The 18681-nt window shown below is 37.1% G+C and overlaps 1 protein-coding gene across 1 annotated transcript; it reads left to right on the top strand.

The window, feature by feature from the left end:
- The first annotated feature begins 8324 nt into the window (after window positions 1-8324).
- Window positions 8325-13558, top strand: en2b (engrailed homeobox 2b). Its single transcript, XM_049012448.1, has 2 exons — window positions 8325-9197; window positions 11504-13558. Exons 1-2 carry the CDS (start codon window positions 8726-8728, stop codon window positions 11818-11820), a joined length of 789 nt encoding a protein of 262 aa, XP_048868405.1. The 5' UTR covers window positions 8325-8725; the 3' UTR covers window positions 11821-13558.
- The last annotated feature ends 5123 nt before the right edge of the window (window positions 13559-18681 follow it).

The following is an 18681-nucleotide window of genomic DNA, read 5'->3' as shown; positions in this document are numbered from 1 at the left end:
CAATAAAGGTTCATCAAGCAATAATCTTTAAAAGAGAAACTGCCCTTTGATGGATAATTAGCAGTACAAGCATGTTGTCTTTTATTTGACAAGTGATTGACCAGCGTGCGTCGGGATGTCATTTTTAAAATGAAATATGCGATTGACGGAAGGTTCCAAGTTACATCCGAGCCTCCGTGACCTTGGCACATGCTTGCGCCGGTATTTTACCCCATATATATTTTACTGCAGAACTTTTTAACTAGTGCAAATGAATTGAAATACCGTGTTATAGATCAGGCGCAGTTTTTCATGCCGAAGTTAAAGAAGCGTGGTCGTAAAAGTTAATCGCACGTTCAACGCAGGAATAACTGACGCCCTGAAATGCCTAAAAAAGGAATAAATCTCTTAATTAGGTTAAATGTGCTTAAGCAATAATAATATACCGCAAGACACATGTTTGAGTGTGCCGTCCCATTCAAATCGATGACCTATCAATTGCAAATACCTAAGAGAAACATGCATTCACGTTGGAAAGGCGAAAGTGGACGGATTAACAGCATGATGCATAAATCATTAGTTGGTAATTTTAAAGAAAGCCCGAGCGAAGAAAAGCCCCATAAACGTTAAACTGCATGAGTTAAAATCTGCAAAACTCAAACAAAAATATTTTTGAGCCGGTGGTGGGCAGTGAACACCAGTAGGGAGGATTCAAGTGTGTTAAGTCTGGGAATAATACGCTCATTAGGCTCTGATAGAAAGAGAACCGACCGCACAACGCTTCGCCAACTTTTTCGATAAAACAGTGACTAATCCATTTAGAATGTCGACAAACGTCTGCACGTGATGTCTGTGCCAAGAAAATAAAGGTGCACTGAGTGGTTTGGCTGAAAGGTGAAGTATCAGTTATGGAAAAAAAAATCTAATATAATAAACCTCACTCTTGCATGCAAAGAACATCTGAAAAATATCGGAAAACCTTCTTGACTTTGGCTGAAATTTCTTTTTTTAATTAAAGCAAGCCCACTGGTCAATGAAGTATGAAGGTGGTTCTAGGATACACAGAAAAGGCCAATCTTAACTTGGCCAGCCTTAACTTACTCCAGTTTTCACACCTGGTTCTGAGAATGCAGCCAATGGACAAAACGCCGAAAATATATTTCTGCTCACAGACAATGCAGCGAAATCGGTTTGCGTGGGGTACACGAAACTGGTTCGATTTTGGATTGATCTCAAGTTTGAAGTCAAAATTGCTATAGTTTTTCTCTTTCTAGACAAGTCTGTCTATTCAATACAGATAAAACTGCTGGTTTTTCACGCGTTACTGAAAGGTAACATAAAGCGAAATTAATACACATATTATTGTTTTATAATATCGATACATTTATTAGCTTCGTGCAATCACGGGCTAGTTATGGAGCATGAAAGTCGCCTAAAATCCCGTATTTATATTCCTCCACTCAAAAAGTTCGACCGCCGTCTTAAAAGTATGTAGTTTAGTAACCTAAAGTATTTCACAGTCAACGTGTTTGTATAACTTTAGTAATAATTATAATAAGTCTTCGTCCGGGGGAAAAAATTACATAGTTCTATTAAAATTAATAATATAGCCTAGATCGCAGTGTCTTATGAATTTGCACGTTGTTAAATAATATTTGTACTTAATGAAAAGCAACCAACTTTCTTTTATGCATTACGTTTTGTATATTAATATGAATGAAAAATATTTGAAAGTAAACTACATTGTTCGTCAGCTATTCAGTCGGACCAAAGCATAACTTCAGACGCATCCGACTGATTGAGACAAAACTTCCTTTAATTTCTACTGCTGCATTTGACGCAGTATAACAACAAGATAATTAAAGAGCGTCGTTAAATAAATGTGCTTTAGGTAATTTTAAATGTCACAGTTATTTAACTTGATTTTGCCGCGATATCCTTATATTTAATGTATACTCAATAGGCCTATTTGTCCAATAGAAACGATTGCACACAACGTGAAACAATATCCTTGTTCCAGACAGGCTATGGCATTAAATATACCCTAGCTCAGCATTTTTGCCTTCTGTGGTGTCATTGACGTGCTTTGGAACAGGGGAATGGAATAGTATGCTATATGTGCAGCTTACATTATTGCTATGCGGAATGCTAGAATAAATGTTTATTGTGTGTTTGTTTTAAATTAGCCTAAACTGTTTACAGCTCTATTGTCTTGGGGCACGGTACTCTAACAAAACAATTTGAAAGTCAGATAAATAGCCGAACTCTCTTTGGACTGAAAATAAAGCCGTTTAACTAAACGGGGTGACCAAAGGCTGGGGCGTATTAAATTAGTCCTGTTTTATCTGTGGACCCTTAACTGGCTGCGCGGTTTACAACAGCGTGTAAAACAGCACTGCAAAAAGCTCGATTAGACGTTCTATAGCACAATCCCGCTTTTGAGAAAAGCGCCATTCAGATGGGATTTATCTCCGCCAGGACGATCAGTAGGATTAAAGAGTAATTAAAACCAATAAATGATCTTCTCCTCGCATTCTTCAAAGCGTCCACTCTGGCGAGGAGAAGGCCGGCGCGCCTCATTTGCATCTTCAAAGTAAATGCGAATAAACAAAAGCCCAGGTTAAGGCGTTGGAAATCGATACTGTCATTATTAACATTTCATTAAGAGATTAGGGAACAAAATATCTTAAAGCATTGGTTCTTGGCCCTTTGAATGCAATCAGGGGATTTAATTTTACTGTAAAGTTTACCATATTAACAGGATTAAAGTCTAAAGAATTGTGACAAAAATGTATGACATTTAAGCACAAATCGGTTAGTCATTTCTCCATAGATCCTGTAGCCTAAAGAAATTTTTGAAGATATTTCCTGTGTTCCCTTGTGCGGAAACAAGCAATTTATTCCGTATACTTCAAAGTGGGCTTTTTTTTTTCAAACTTTCAGCTTAGTATTTCTAGATTACTTGGGGCTAATCAAAAGAGGCTACGCTAAACGATGACGCATAGACTACCTTTTTTAATTACAAGCAAATTATTTTTGGGGAATGTGCACATGTGTTCAACGTCGTTATGGGACAAAAAGCGGAAGCGATAGATGACCTTTATTCCCGTTTGTATAGTCTCAGTGTAGATCTTCATTTTTTCAAAGGCCTACAGGAAGCTGGCAGATTTCGAATGACCCCTGCATTGTATAATAAAGCAGATATTACCACTATTCATTGGGCCGTATCCGTGTGGGGACCTCAGCTCTGATCTGTGAGCTGGCGAGAGGCACGCAGTTCATTCACAAATCCTCTTCAGAGCGTAACCTTTTTTTTCGTGGCAACTCTTAAAACTAAAGCTGTTTGAAGACCTGGACATCCTTTAAAGAGTGACTGGGTATCAAAAGCACAGAAATTCACGATTCCTTTTAAATCGCCGTATAGTAAAACTTCTGGCAAACAAAGGTAGGCTACCTCGGCACTTTAATGTTAAAAATAGGCCTACAGGTGAACTGATGCAAGGAATCGACGGTATTCCAGAAAAGAAACTCGCCGTATGTTACTCGTATATTATGCAATATATAAGCCATCAAATAGGGATCAAATAGCGGCATTCATTTTGATTTTAACTAACAAAAGACAATCGATATTTCAGCATCTTATTTTGTTACACAATCATGTAGAAAAGCAACACAACAATTAAGCTAATTACATGATGTTATATAAGGCACATCACATATCATAACGGGGACAAATGGCAAGCGGGATTAGTGCTTAAAGGCACAAGAATGTCAGTTTGTGATAGTAATTGTGATTAAGTAAGCACTGCAGAGCAACGTAGAAGTGTCTTGCGGGGGATCGTGTAAATCAGAATTAGAGCACTGAGAGGAACCGGGAGGAGGCACCGCACAAACACTAGGCCTGGATGCTAGCCAACCTTAAAAACCTAGAGCGAAGGGTTTGATATGTTGGCGGGAACAACTGTCATCGTGCGCATTCGCGTCGAACTAAGCATAGTTCACCGCCTTTGACAGCGTCAAACCTTGACTAAAATGTGTAAGCATATTACGCAATTAACGCCGAATGTTTAATGGGATGAAAATATACTTGCTATATCCTTCGTATTTACACACCGCACATTTGGCTATTTTAATTTAATTTTGTTGTGTGATTATTATGCAACCTATTGGGAGTGCTAGACCGTAATGAGCTAAAACATGTCATATGAAACACAAAGAGGTATATATTCAAGGAATTAGCTAAATGTTTTTTGTACTCAGCATCGGTATTGTTATGCGTGTTCCTTGCAATCGCATGTATTTCATTCTGTTAGTGGATTGTTAGTCATCAAAAGCGTGAAGTGCTAACTCACAGAAATGTTTGAAATGAACATGTTTTCAATATTTATCCCGTCCAGGTAGCCCTTGTGCCCTGTGCTAACGGGGCTTGGCTAAGGACCCCCACCACCGTGACCAGGATTAGAAGATGGCTTGATGGATTTTTTTTTCAGAAATTCTGAACTCTTTAACATTAATAGATACTAATACATATACTTTATATGTTGGTTGTATTGCTTACACTGCACTTTCGAATGTGATACTTTGCTAAATGCCTATGTAATCTTTAGTCTGTACCCGATTGTCCGTAACTAATGGGTTTAATTTGCTTTTATTAAAAGGTGGGCGCCTCGCTTTTGGCTACCGGACACACTGCAACGTGTTACGATTTATTTCATTAAAAGCAAAATAAAAAAAATATCTACACTGGCCGTTGAAAGTCGGTTATCGGAGACTCGGGGCTTATAGGGTGTAAATCCCTAGGAATTTGGAGAAATTAAAAGTCCTTTAGAGGGAAATATCCAGTTTCCTTTGTCGGGACCATGAGGTTCACTGGCAGGTGTATATTCTCCGTCACTATAATTTGTTTTGTCTGAGGGGATTAACGGTTTCGGATATTGATATTGATATTGATACTGATAGATGTTGACCAAACCGACTCTGTAATCGACTGAGCAGTTGTGCAGTGGGCCTGTGCTTTAAAGTAGCCCACTAAAGGTTCCAGCGAGACACATCAAGTCATCCACAGTACTTGACAGAAGTCGATGTGAAAAAAAAATCACAAACACCTTGTCTTGTTAGGGCACAGTGGCATCAGTCATCTGAAGAATAAAAAAGTTTTGCTTCATGGAGATAAAGTTAATTTCCTCTAAGGGTCACGATAATAAAGAAAGTGCTTGATCACGATGCTGCCATGCGACCAGTTTTTAATGGCGCACTAATCAAATGTAACAAGTTTGTGATGTTTATCACAAGCAGCCATTTTGCCAATAGGTCAGTCTAAGGCAAAATATCAAGAAACTTAGGGTATACCGAAAGAGAACTCAGCCAGACCTGAAATCAAATCGGGCCAGTTATATTTTTAATTTAATTTCACCGATTGCGTTTTTTGAAAGGGCCGCGTATTTTAATAAGGTATAAGGTAGGATTCGTGATATAAATAACTACAGTATATAGCTGTAGAATATAACTTAAATTAATCAATGACGGAGAGGTGGGGTAACTGCGAATATAAACCACGTCGAGTATGCATATGTATAAACGTAAAACGTGTATAAAATGGGCTCATCGTTATTTGGTGTGTGGGGCAGGCAAAGGACGACGAACACAAGATTAATTCCACCGGATGCCGTCAAAAGATACAGATTGATGATCCTCGTTATTAGGGGAAATGCAAACCTTGTTTTTCAGAAAGGGTGAACGCAAATACAAAAATATTATTCGCTATATAAATTCATAAATTAAAAAACTAAGAAAAGAATGGTATTTCCTTACCGTTTGGTTTCAAATGGGCTATTCTAAACTATCTTGTTAAATAAATATTGTAGTGATTTAAGTAAAGTGATTATAAACTTAAAAAACGACGACATAATATGCTTAAGAACGTGTGAACATAGATTATTTTATTATCCATTGCTCATAAATGGAAAATTAGGCAATTATATTTAAAGTAAAAGTCGTTTTAAATAAAAACGAAATAACTTAGTAAGGAATGTCTGGCATGTACGTTTAATGAGTCTGATGATCACACAATATTTATAATTTATAAGACCTATAGTTAGGTTAACAGTAACAGCGTCGCCTACTCACACTTAATAAACAATTATCAGTATTATTAGCATTATTAAGATTATTAACATTGTTAGCATTACTAACTGTTCTTCATATAGCATTCAGTACTAAGCGTTAGTGTATACATGGTTTATAACTATTGTTAGTATTAATATACAAGACCTACGTCGATATTACCGATCGGAGATTTCGCTTGTATTTAATCTTAGACGAAGAAGGGTTAAAATACTTCTCTAACAGAAGCTACCTTGCTTTCTTCCACTTTACCGCTCAAAACAAGGAGGATCTCGGCAGTTGAAGGAAAAAAAAAACGATGAGGCCACGTTATATTTAGTATAGGTCCGGTTTTTGCCTCATCCGCTCGGAACGGGATTGGGGCTGTAGACTTTGCATACAGTTCCAGTTTGCGATGCGAACCCACCACCACCATCAACTTAATGCTGATTAGAAAAGCTTGCAAGTTCACATCTAAGGAAGGCTTCACTTTCCTTTTTTGGTATGTATTACTAGCAGCCTAATTAACGGCTGAAGCCCAGGAAGTAATTCTCAGTAATTGTATTAATTGATTATGTTACTCACTTTTTTGTTTCATAATGGTTTCAAATAAACTGCTTTGTTAATGTGATTCTAAGCAAAATTTCAAATAATAGGAATACAGTCATTATTCTCCTTATACCTATAAAAGGCATCGAATTTATTTATCATTCAAAGCCCGCGTCACTGCATTTACGACAAGCAAATTTCAGCCCGCCACTGGACATTAACAATTCAAATATCATCCCATGACAGGTCATAGCCTCTTAAATAGACGGAGCGCGAATAATATAACGTAACGGCCTATAACATAACTGCTTTTCAGACGCTTGTCATGCATAGAATTGTTGAAGACACTGTATTTTTCGAAGGATGGCCTCCTGCTTTGGCTAAGACGAAACAAACCATAGTCCGCGTGCGTCTGGTGAGAGTTCAAATGAAACTGCTAATGGAGACTACTGGTATCCCTCACTACAGCCTATAGTAATAAACAGTATCACCGTAAAACGTTCGCGCGGTGCCAGAATCCGAGTCTTGCAGGTATTACCGACCCCGAACCCGACCCACAAAATCACAGTCATCCGTTGGCCAAAAAGAATATTTCTGAAAGTGAATTCATGCTGTGTAGTGGAGAAGCAAAACCCGCTTAACTAGCTAACGCATTTCTCAGTTTGTTGCGGAGGGGTAAAATATTATCCCCAAGTCTGGATCGTCTTTGGTGCTACGTGGAACGTGCATCACTGAGCCTTTTTAAAGCGCTACTTGCATCTTGTCTACGGTGACCTCGCATTTACATCCGCGTCAGGCAAGCATTCCGCCTGCACTTGGAATGACTTTCAGCGGTCAATTAAGGAGACGATGGAGAAGGTACGGTCGAATGAATCTGAATTTGCTTATCTGACAAAAGCTCAATCCAAAACTCACGCCTTTGGAGGCAACCTTGCGTGGTTATTGAATTAGACAGCGAGCTACTTGCGCAGACTAGTTGATGCCCCACGATGATCCACACCGATCAATGTGTTTGATGTTTGATGAAATCAAACGTTAACCGTTCTGTTTACATTAAATAAGCCCCATCCAGTCTATATCAAAACTGTCAAAGAAGATCAGTCCTCGTTTTTTTTTTTCCTAGCAAGTCTCGTGGCGTGTTGGCGTCCGCCACCGTCAAGTCACCATTTTCAGCCTATGTCTGTTTCATGGCTGTTAGATGTGTTCCTCTCCGTGTGCTTGTAATCGGACTAACAGCATGGCCTGTCAGTCCGACAAACGCTGCAGTTCAAAATAAGTTTTGTCACAACCCAAGTGTATACAAAAACACCGCTTAATATTGTTAAACCCCCTCCCTCCAGACGATGTCAACATCAAAATAACCAACGAAAAATCGGAGAAGTAAGGCATTCCTATTTGTATTCTTTAATATTTTTCGAATTATTTGAAAAAAATATTCTGGTCGTGTACGGCGCGTGTTTATAGCCGAGAATACTTATTTTCTCGTCGTGGTTTTGGAAGCGCACTGCAGCTTTAAAAAATTGGGGTAGTGGGGAGGGAAGAGGAGTAGTACAGGCGAGGTTGAATGCTGTCACTTACTCCGGAGTCACGGAAGCACGTGGTACATTTTCCCTCATTCTATTGGCCACAGGCACGTGTCTAGGTTATCGGACTGCGACGTCACCCGGGGGACTCGTATTAAAAATAAGAACAAAAATCCGGAGTGAAAGTATTTCAGAATCAGTTAGCGCATCTTTATTTATCTGTAGTGAAATAATTGAAGCAGCCCTGCCGGACCAACTCAGCAATTCAGGATCTCAACAATTCAGCTCCCTAAATGATATTTATTAAGCAAAGATATAAAGGACAGATCCGTTTGGAATTATAGAACAAAACTATGACTTTTCTTTGTCTGCAGAAAAAAGAAAGGGGTTCTTTGTGTTTAAAATAAACGTCGCATACTTAAGGATTTATTTGTAAATTAATTTAAATTTACTGAATAACAGTTTTGAGTTGGGGGACGGCAGAAGATCCGTGAAGCTGGAATTTATCTACTTCTGTGTGGAGTGAGAAAGTGAGAAAGGGGTTAAAGTACGAATATTGGGAACGGATCAGAATGGAAGAAAATGATCATAGCAACAGAGATGCGGAGCGTCAGGAATCAAGTGACGAGTCAAACAGAGCAATTATTCCGCTTTTGCAAGCGCCGGGAAACCCCCTTCCACACCGAATAACGAACTTTTTTATCGATAATATTTTACGACCGGACTTCGGCCGCAGAAAAGAGGGAATCTTTAACAGAGAGGACAGGAACCTTGGTGGCAGAGAGAATCGTAGTCTTTCGGTCGCTGGATTGGGGCAGGTAGGAGGGACGGTGGCAGAGGAAGGAACCTCCAGCCCTTCAGTCAACGGGACCAAGAAACCCGAAATTGCCCGCGACCACCGTATGAAATCCCGCGGAGAAAGTGGTGACCAGTGCCTAAGCTCCGATTCGGATAGTTCGCAAGCGAGCTGTACGCCTTCGTCCCAGCCTATGCTCTGGCCAGCGTGGGTGTATTGCACCAGATATTCGGACAGGCCTTCGTCAGGTAAGAAACATTTCGATCATCAAATTAATTACATTAAGGTTAAAACATTGACTGCAGGTTTATGTGATGTTATTTAAACAAAAAAATGTAGAGATTTCTACGCTATGACACTGAAAGTTCACCACGACAGGAACAAATACCTCGTTTATATAGGTAAACTTGGAACTTTTAAATGAATAAATCTAAATCTATTTTAAAACACTACTCAGTAGTCAACCGAATAAATAACGCAGGGATCAGTGAAGCGTCAAACGCATTCAAAAATAATGAAAACACGGCTCTTAAAAACTGACAATAAGTCCCCGTTTTAGTTTTAGAAATCGAGGTAATTAAAATAAAAGATTTTTACACAAACTTATGTACTAAAATAAAATCTATGTTTTTTACACACATTTAAGCACTAAATAAAACTAACAATATTTTTCTCCATAATATTTGATACATATAGCATGTAAAATGATGTGGGTCATATTTAATATGTATATAACAAAAAAATTAAACTGATTACGTAAAATAAAAATAGCATCTGCCACAGGATTGTCAATAATAATAATAATATTAATTATTATTATTATACTAATCATAGAAAAATAAAAATGTGATGTATAGCACATTTATGTTAACTGCTTATTTAAAAGAACATACTTTGAAGTACAATTGACATATACAGTAATTTTTAATATTCATATAAGTATTTGGAGCTGAAATGAAATTGAATTTATTAAATTTGATAGATTACAGATAATAAATTAAGGATATCGGAATATATATTTTTTTCAAATTCAAATTAATAATTGCATGAAAACTTTTCGTACAAAAAAACGTTCGTAGACTTATTTACAGATAGATTTTGGAAATTTACAGCGAGCACACCGTTAAAGGCGGAATCGTTTATTATTATTAAAACTTGTTTTAGGATGTCCATTAAATCGTAAAATCTTCGCCATTGTTGTGTAGGATTCTTTGTTCATATTTAATTAGCATATTTTTTGTCAACGAGGTAGATTTCCGTATAAAATTATACGGAAGATATAGGCGCATATTGTGTGCTTTCGGACTACTTGTCTTTTTCATACTTTATCATCCTTCAGTTTAAACAAATTAAGCTGTCTATTAAAAATCGTGATCTCACGCCAAAATTTAAGCACATATGCCCTATATAATATTTAGTACTATTTAACTTCATATTTTAACATCAATGCTTTTGAATAAAAAATGTAACTATTCCGTAATTTGAAATAGGCCTACTTTACAATACAACAATATCTTAATCTCAATTTTAAAGACTAAGTATGACCATTTAAGTTATATTTCACTGACGTAATAACTTTAATTGCGTTCAGATATTTATATTTGTAAATGTAGGCCTATTTGATTTCCGAAAAAGGTAAAAATGTATGAACGTCATTTCTTTATTTGACTACATTTTTACTACATTTAAAGTAATAAAGAACTTTATTGCTTCCCTGTTGATTAGAATTATTTCTGTTTTACATTTTCTTTTTAAAGAGTTCCTGGTCAACAAAGAACAATTTCATATTAAGAATTACATCTCGATCTGCAGTATTGACAAAAATCCGACGATGTTTTCAATAACGTGAGCCTAATTAATAGCAGTTACTTATTCCTGGAGCTGGCGAAACATAATCTACGTAGGATATTTAACAATGAACAACAACAAAATTATTAATGATGAATGATTTAGTGTTAGCTTAATTTTTAAAACTTTATTTGAGATGTACACGGTTTGTGTGAAAATATATTTTGTCCATGCATATTTGTTTGCGTTTTATGTAGTTTTTAAGTACATGGAAAAACTTGCTTATGAATTTAGTTCCTATGGTTACAGAGACGAGGAGAAAGGGGTGCCTCGCGCTCACCCATCGCCCCCCCCCCCCGCACCACCGCCTGCCGGGTCTACATACAAACACACATGTCCCCACCCCCACCGAAACCTGTACCGCCCATACTCACCCACACAAATATAATTCGATTTCAAAATGGCAGAATGTTAAATGTATGCTTCCACAGACGTAGTAAATTCATAGATATTTTACATCGTTTCGTTATACTTGTCCTTGTACAATGTCGCCTTCTCTTCATGTAAATGAATGGCCTATTTAAAAGGACGTATTCTAGTGTGTTAAAAGGAACGAGGGTATTAAGAATATTTTTTGCATATTACTCTTCGCGGCATGGTCTCACGGCATGAGTTGTACTCAGTTCAGAGAGAATTTAACGGAAAGCTACGGCATGCCCTGTAGAATCTAATCTAGGCCTAATATTTATTGTATTGTGTCCCCTAGGACCGAGGTCTCGCAAACCAAAGAAGAAATCCGCCAGCAAGGAAGACAAGCGACCACGGACTGCCTTCACAGCCGAACAACTGCAGAGACTAAAAGCTGAGTTTCAAACGAACCGGTACCTGACAGAACAGAGGAGGCAGAGCCTGGCGCAGGAACTCGGCCTTAACGAGTCACAGATCAAAATCTGGTTTCAGAACAAAAGAGCCAAAATTAAAAAAGCCACGGGAAACAAAAACACTTTGGCCCTGCACTTGATGGCCCAGGGACTTTACAATCACGCCACCACAGAAAAAGACGACAAATCAGACAGCGATTAACGGCGGACAACAACAGAAAATATACAATGCAATAATTTCGTAAAAAAAAACATAACAAGGGCCAGTGTATAAAACATACCAGCATTTATGTTTTGAAATATATGTATTAGATATAATTCTGCAATATTGTGTATATATAATTTACGAATAAGGGTCGCTTTCGAGTCTTATAAATCGACGTTTTCATCTTTAAACTTTAGACGCCATTACTGGGAAAGCTTTTTTTCAGTTAAGTTTCTTTCTAACAATCGCTTCTCGTGGGTACTTGACATTTAGACAAATCTGACAGTTAAAAAGTTAAATACCAATTTGCTGAAGTCCAAAGATTTTTCTGCTGCATTCAGGCAACTGTGAATCGAAATAAATTGCTGATTGTTAAGATATATTTTATTTCCATGTTTGTTTGTTTGTTTGTTTTATATTCCGCTGTTATGTTTGGCTGGTTGGAACAACTTCGTTGGCTATTCCATGTAGTGTTAAACGAAGTGTCTGTTTTTTGAGTCTCGATTAAAATTTGTATTTATGTCCACACAAGAGCAGAAAACAATTCATTTTTTAAATTATATTCCTGGAGTATTCTTTGATTTCCTGAAAAAAAAATATATATATTGGCTACGAATGAATTCTGAGTCGGACCGCATAAAAGTTTGGCAGCTGTACTTGGCTAATTCAGCAGCTATATAAAGTTACCGAACCATATTCTACATTACTGACGCAGCGGAGGGAACCTGGATATCTAATTACCTTCTCCGAGCCAAACCGAAATCATTTTGTACTTGATCTGCATACTTTCCAAGGCTTCTATCATCAAAATATAGTTTTTATGCAAGAGCAATATAACCTTTTTGTAAGACTTTTTAAAATAGTTATTATTTATACAGTATATGACGGGATGGATTTTTTTAAGCAAAAAAAAACGGTATCCTTTTCTTCAGCGCAAACATTATGCGATTTAATCTGTGCAAAAAAAAAAACTTTTAGTAACAGATATATAGAAGTATACATATGAAACAGTATAAATACAGGCATCAAAATCACCCTAGTTTGTAACAATGGTGTTAAATGCTGTTGATGTTGGTAAGATCTTGACATGCCGTTTTATTCATATAGATTATATTGAAACTATCCAATAACCGGCGTTGCTTCCTGAGAGTAGATCACGAGGTGTTTACATTGCCTGTGTGTCTTGCAATAACTTCGTTTGGAGAATGGAACGTTATCTGGGGCCTTTGCATGAAAACTGAAGATTGTGAAATCTGGACAGATAACCGTGTTTATGATCCTAGATTCAAAATCATAAAATACTAAGTTGCAAATCGTATACCAAATTATGGAATTTCGTTCCTGTGAATTGTGTTTTACTGTATAGTTAAAGTGTGTATGAATTCAAATCCACCAAACTGAACACACTTGCCTTAAAAGTTCAAAATAGAACTTTTTTTTTCTCAGAACTGTGCTATGGTACCGAAATAAGCATTTTCTTTGTATCAGGAATTTTGCCTTTAAAAGCAGGTAGACAACACAATGAATTTTCAAAAGTAAAGTTTATAAATGTAAAAGAAGGACGAGATGGGGAAAATATCTGCGATGTAATTGAATTTTATGTGGTTATGATTTGAAGTATCCTTTCATATAATACAAATGTATATAATTTGTATAATGTTTAACTGTGTACTTAACTGCCTCTCGATGACTGGAAAAAAAAACAAATAAACCTCGAAGGGACTCTTCTTCAAAACTGATCATTATTTATTATCGATAAAATCCCGGAGTATGTGTTCAAAAATGTGAGACAGGTTTCGTTAGTCTGTACAGCAACTCTATAACAGCACGAGCAGCACACTGCTTGTTTGGATATAGAAGAAAACCCGAATGTACGAAAGTTCCCGTGTAGCAGAGCTTTGCGGAAATGACGTCATGTTTGTTTACATCATCGTTGAAACGCTGTGATCATAGTGCCGCTCGATTCAGCACCGCATGGTTATTAATCTTCAGATTTTGAAACAAAACATCATACAGATGGCCGAAAAATGCGTCATTATTTCTCCATGTTTGCTGGTTCGGGTTCTTTATGTTTGAGCTACTTATGGGTACATGATTAAACAATCCATAAATTAGCCAATAAATATAGCCTATTTCGTAGGGCTTATGAAATTTTTCTGAAACCGCTAAGCTTTGGCACTTATATGTCTGATGGAATCGATAACATTTACTCAAATCCATGTCCAATCCATACTGAAGGTTTTCCATATTTTACCGAAATTTCCTTGTGTTTGTCTGCAGAACTAGCCTAATTGTGTTTTTCAATATTTTTATTTTGCAATTTAGGCCTAGCTCCAAAAATGAATACAACAAAAACAAATTTATTGCACAAAGCATGACTATTATATGTTGATTAGCATCATCACATGCTTCAGAAATTTTCAGAAAACTACATTTTAGAATGCGACTAAGACGTTGCAATTAACGCGATATTCAGGGGTGGGTCTGAGGAAGTTCTAATGCAATAGACAGGCATGATATTTGACGCATAGCGCGATTAAATGAAACCTCGAGACTAGGCTATACAATCGCTTACGTAGGGATAATTTGTACTGCCGTATTTTGACACATAGTGATATTCTTATATAATAGGCCGACAAACATTTTTAGAAGTTGAAAATTAAAGCGTCTCTCTGCAAAATCATCAATTTTGCACTGAATGGACACAAAAGACGTTCCAATTGCTTTATTATGACAGCAGAATTATACTATAATATACCATAGCGACCTTAGTCGGTTGTATTGTCAGCTGTAAAAATTTTCATTCTTTTTATTTAAAGAACTAAATAAAGCCAGTATTGAGAAATAGTTTTACTTAAATGTTACAAAAGAAAACACTAGCAGCGTTTAGCTCGAAATCGGAACGAACCTGCTTAATGATGTATAAATTTAGTTTCACAATTTTTTTATAAAGACAAACACAAGAAATCATGTATTGAAATATTTCTGTATTAAATGTAAAATTTGAATAGGCAACGCGGCTAATTAAGAATCCAGAATACATAGCTTTAACTGCGATATTCGTATTATAGGTTATATTATTATTAAAAAATAACTTAATATAAATGGGCACTATTTCATACTTTTATTTTAATAATTACCGTAAAAGCACCACATACAATTTTCATCTTGCAGAATTTTTAAAATATTTATAATAAAAAAAATATATATAAAAAAGGGTGACCTTATTATTCGTAAAGACGCTAGTCAATAGTTCTTTTTCTCTCTTCCTTCTGTGGGAAGCGCCAGTCGAATGAATTGTGAAGTTTAAAATATGAATGCAAGTCAGTCGAAGTCAAGCGTGTCGCATATTTTTAAAACAGATATATTCTGCTAAATACGTCATAAACGTTGACGTTGTCTTTGACAGAAGGCTGTTGGTCATTACACTTTGCGCCACGAATTTATGCCCATTTTATGTGTTAAAAACGATCCGCAGATTCTGCACACGTGTTACCTGATGCGTCTAAACACTTTTTCTTAAAGTTTCCAGCAGAAAAGCGATGACACAAAAGGAGGCTATCTGTGACGACCCTTCCCAGCATTGACCTGCTCTTCAATGCGAATGAAACTCATCTGCATTTCTTTTCTTGCGCAGCTTGTATGTGGAAGTAACGCCCAACGGTCACTGACTTGATGAGCTGGCGGCAGAGAAAGGCCGCTGCCTCTCAGACACTCTACGCTGCCCCTGAAAGGCGTCTGTGTCCGGGAGACCCCGATGAAGGTCAAAGCCTTCTGTCACAGCTGCAGGTGGCTCGTTTCCTCTGCCAGTGCACTACTGCACCTCCGAATTCAGCTCGCCCTTAAAGGAATCTCATTAATTCGGCATTTTCCCAAGTTTTCCAACCTCCAAAGACTGCCGTCATCAGGACTTCACCAAACCTAAAAAGTACCCTTACGTTAATGAGTAACAATGAGCGTTCAGAGCAAAATAATAAATTATGAAAATAACTTAGTGTGGAATTTATCTTTGCCCAATCTTGAAAGATTTAAAATTAAGTGGTCTTTCATTTCATCCATTTTTGTTATTTAAACTGTTTTTTTTACTAAGGTTTTCCCAGTTTTTCCCAGTATTGTTAAATATAAAATTCAGCACGGAGAGGCTCAGGAAAGCACGTGCAAGGAAACGAGGAAACTTTATCCCGGAAATTTCACGCCACGTGTGAGACAACACTTAAAACACACGAGCGTTTGCGGTGCACAAGCGCGCCACCACTGACTTAACTTTAACTTCGACCGAAGGCGAAAGTCAGGCAGGATTTATATATATCAGAAACGTATTGACGTCTCTTGTGTACTCTGCACACAATAGGCTGTCCTGTCCTCTACCCCCACGGAGTCATTTTCCATAGTTTCAAAATGCTTCCTAGTCAAACTTGAATATGCAATGAAGCTGCCGAGCTTTGTGGCGGAAATATGATTAAACTGGTGAAAGATGTAAAAGGTGAAGAATGGGGATGACATCAGGCTAATTTCACACTTGGCACTCGAATGGCCGAGTCCAAGCCACCGTCTTGCCACGCAACGCAGATCAAAGCCCACTGCCACCACCGAAAAAGCAAAGGCCATTTAAGTATGCTAATCCCCAGGACAAATATATTTTAATCTTGTTAGAATACAAGTTAATGCTGTAGCTCAGTGGCTGAACCTTGTCGGAGTGGAGAGACCCACTCGCCAGAGTTTGTGAATAGGGGGTTACGTCTGCACTCTTGCTGACTCCAGGTTACTAATTTATTTAGCAAAACTGTCGGCAATCCCGGTCATGCACTGCGCAAAAAAAGTTTTACAAAAAAAAAAAAAAGTCGAGTCAGCGACCTCACCCGAATCCCCTGGAAGGCACCTGACATGCATAGGAAATGAGTATTTAGCTGCCTGGTTTGTCCTGCCTCGTTGAGTCCCGCAGCCCAGCACCTTGGTAACCCTTGATCTGTCATGTATATAGGCTCAGACCCTGGGCATTCAGAGACGGTCAGGCACACAAAGAAGAACAGATACACTCCTGAGTCAGTAGCAAACTCATTTCAACAGCCTGATGCAGCACAGGAATTCATTAGGTTTTAAGTGTGTGTGTCTGTATATTCCTTCTACCTCAGGTGCCACGATTTCACAAGCATAATTTGTTAAAAAATCAGTTGCAAAAGCTGCAATTCACAAAGTCTAAGAAAATATTTTGCTCAGCAATAAAAAAAAGCCCTACATTGGCAGCATTTGGACAGAAACATCACAATCGTCGGATTTACGCAAAGACGACGAGACAAACCAAGCATATTTATAGACCGTGTGCTCTAAAATGTATTCTTTACCAAGTGATTTTCAAAATCGGGTTTCCTATTTGTTTGGAGCAGTTTTCTGTCAAACGCCGCCCTTGTCTAAACTCATTTAGTATGGTGTGTAATTGTTGTCATTGAGTAGGAGCTAAATCATTGAAAGAGATCTAAGACTTAGGATTCTGTCAGATGAAAGTGTGGCTTTCCAGCTCGGCACCTTTCACATATTTTGCATTTATTGTCACCGTTTTGTGCACTTTTTTGTGGGGATTCGCACCGGGAAATTATGCGTAGCTGACGTGTAGGTGGAGTAGCTGAACAGCACTTCTCAAAATATCAGCATAAAAGTAATAAATGTAACACCGAAAAAAATAAAAAGAACATGGAGATGCGTGGTCACTTCTTTCACCGTTTAGAAAGTATACATAATAAAAGTACATTTAAGTAGTGAAAAATATGAACAGTTATCCTACAAGAAAAAAATTAGCACGTTTTATCTATTTTACTATGCAGCGAAAATTAAACTTTTTTTTTTTTTAACAACAGAATGTACCACGTTACCAAACACGAATATCCACATTTGCAACCACAGTTATTTTATACAGCATACTTCACCCACATATGCAGACGCATGACCTGGATTTTTAATTATTCTGTCTGAGATGATCGTAGCAGAAAACCAATATACTGTGTGCTGGTGAAAAAGGCAAAAAAAAAAAAAAAAAATTCAAACAGAAATGTAATTTCACTCAGGATATATATATATATATATATATATATATATATATATATATATATATATATATATATATATATATATATATATATAAATAAATATAAAAGTTAGTTTTAAGAAATGTTAAATTAAAAAATGTATTCCAGAACCAGAATAATCAATTGTTTTATATAGCAGTATAACACACACTTCATATTTTCTGCAATACAGTAAAATCAATCAATCAATCTCCTGAAGATCATACATTTCACCGGGCAAAATACTAAGCAATTTAAATGCTATGTGAAAGGAAAATGTTAATAATTCTGTAGTCGGACAATCTAATAAAAACCCACATTCCTGCAGTATTTAAACCTCAGCCATAATTTTAAAAATGTCATTCAAAACATCACAATATTTACTTCCGTTATTATAAAGAACAATGGAATACTACAACATTAAGTAGTACGGAACAATGTTGAAGCAAGCTTGCTGTGCTGGAATTTGTGAGATATTCCTTTTTAAAAGTATACCAGCACAATAAACTGAACCAAGAATCTGTGAATCAGTAAAATTCAGGTCTAATATATTTACACTTTACATTTTATTTTATTTCATTTATGGTCAACGCCTGAAGAGAAGATGGACTGGAAAAATCACATGATAATTATAACCCTTAGGGCAGACACAGTAATGCAGCACACAAACACAAGGCAATTGTGCACAGAGGTAACGCATCAACGAGAGCAGAGCACATCAAGGGATGACAGTCAAAAGGAGCAGAGTGTTTAACGCCACTCAATAAGGGGCCGGTTATCCCAAACTGTTTGGAATGCT

This window comes from Brienomyrus brachyistius, chromosome 4, assembly GCF_023856365.1.
Source record: "Brienomyrus brachyistius isolate T26 chromosome 4, BBRACH_0.4, whole genome shotgun sequence".
NCBI classification, from domain to species: domain Eukaryota; kingdom Metazoa; phylum Chordata; class Actinopteri; order Osteoglossiformes; family Mormyridae; genus Brienomyrus; species Brienomyrus brachyistius.
The sequence above is the reverse complement of the archived record's forward strand: the minus strand, read 5'-3'. Positions and strand labels throughout refer to the sequence as shown.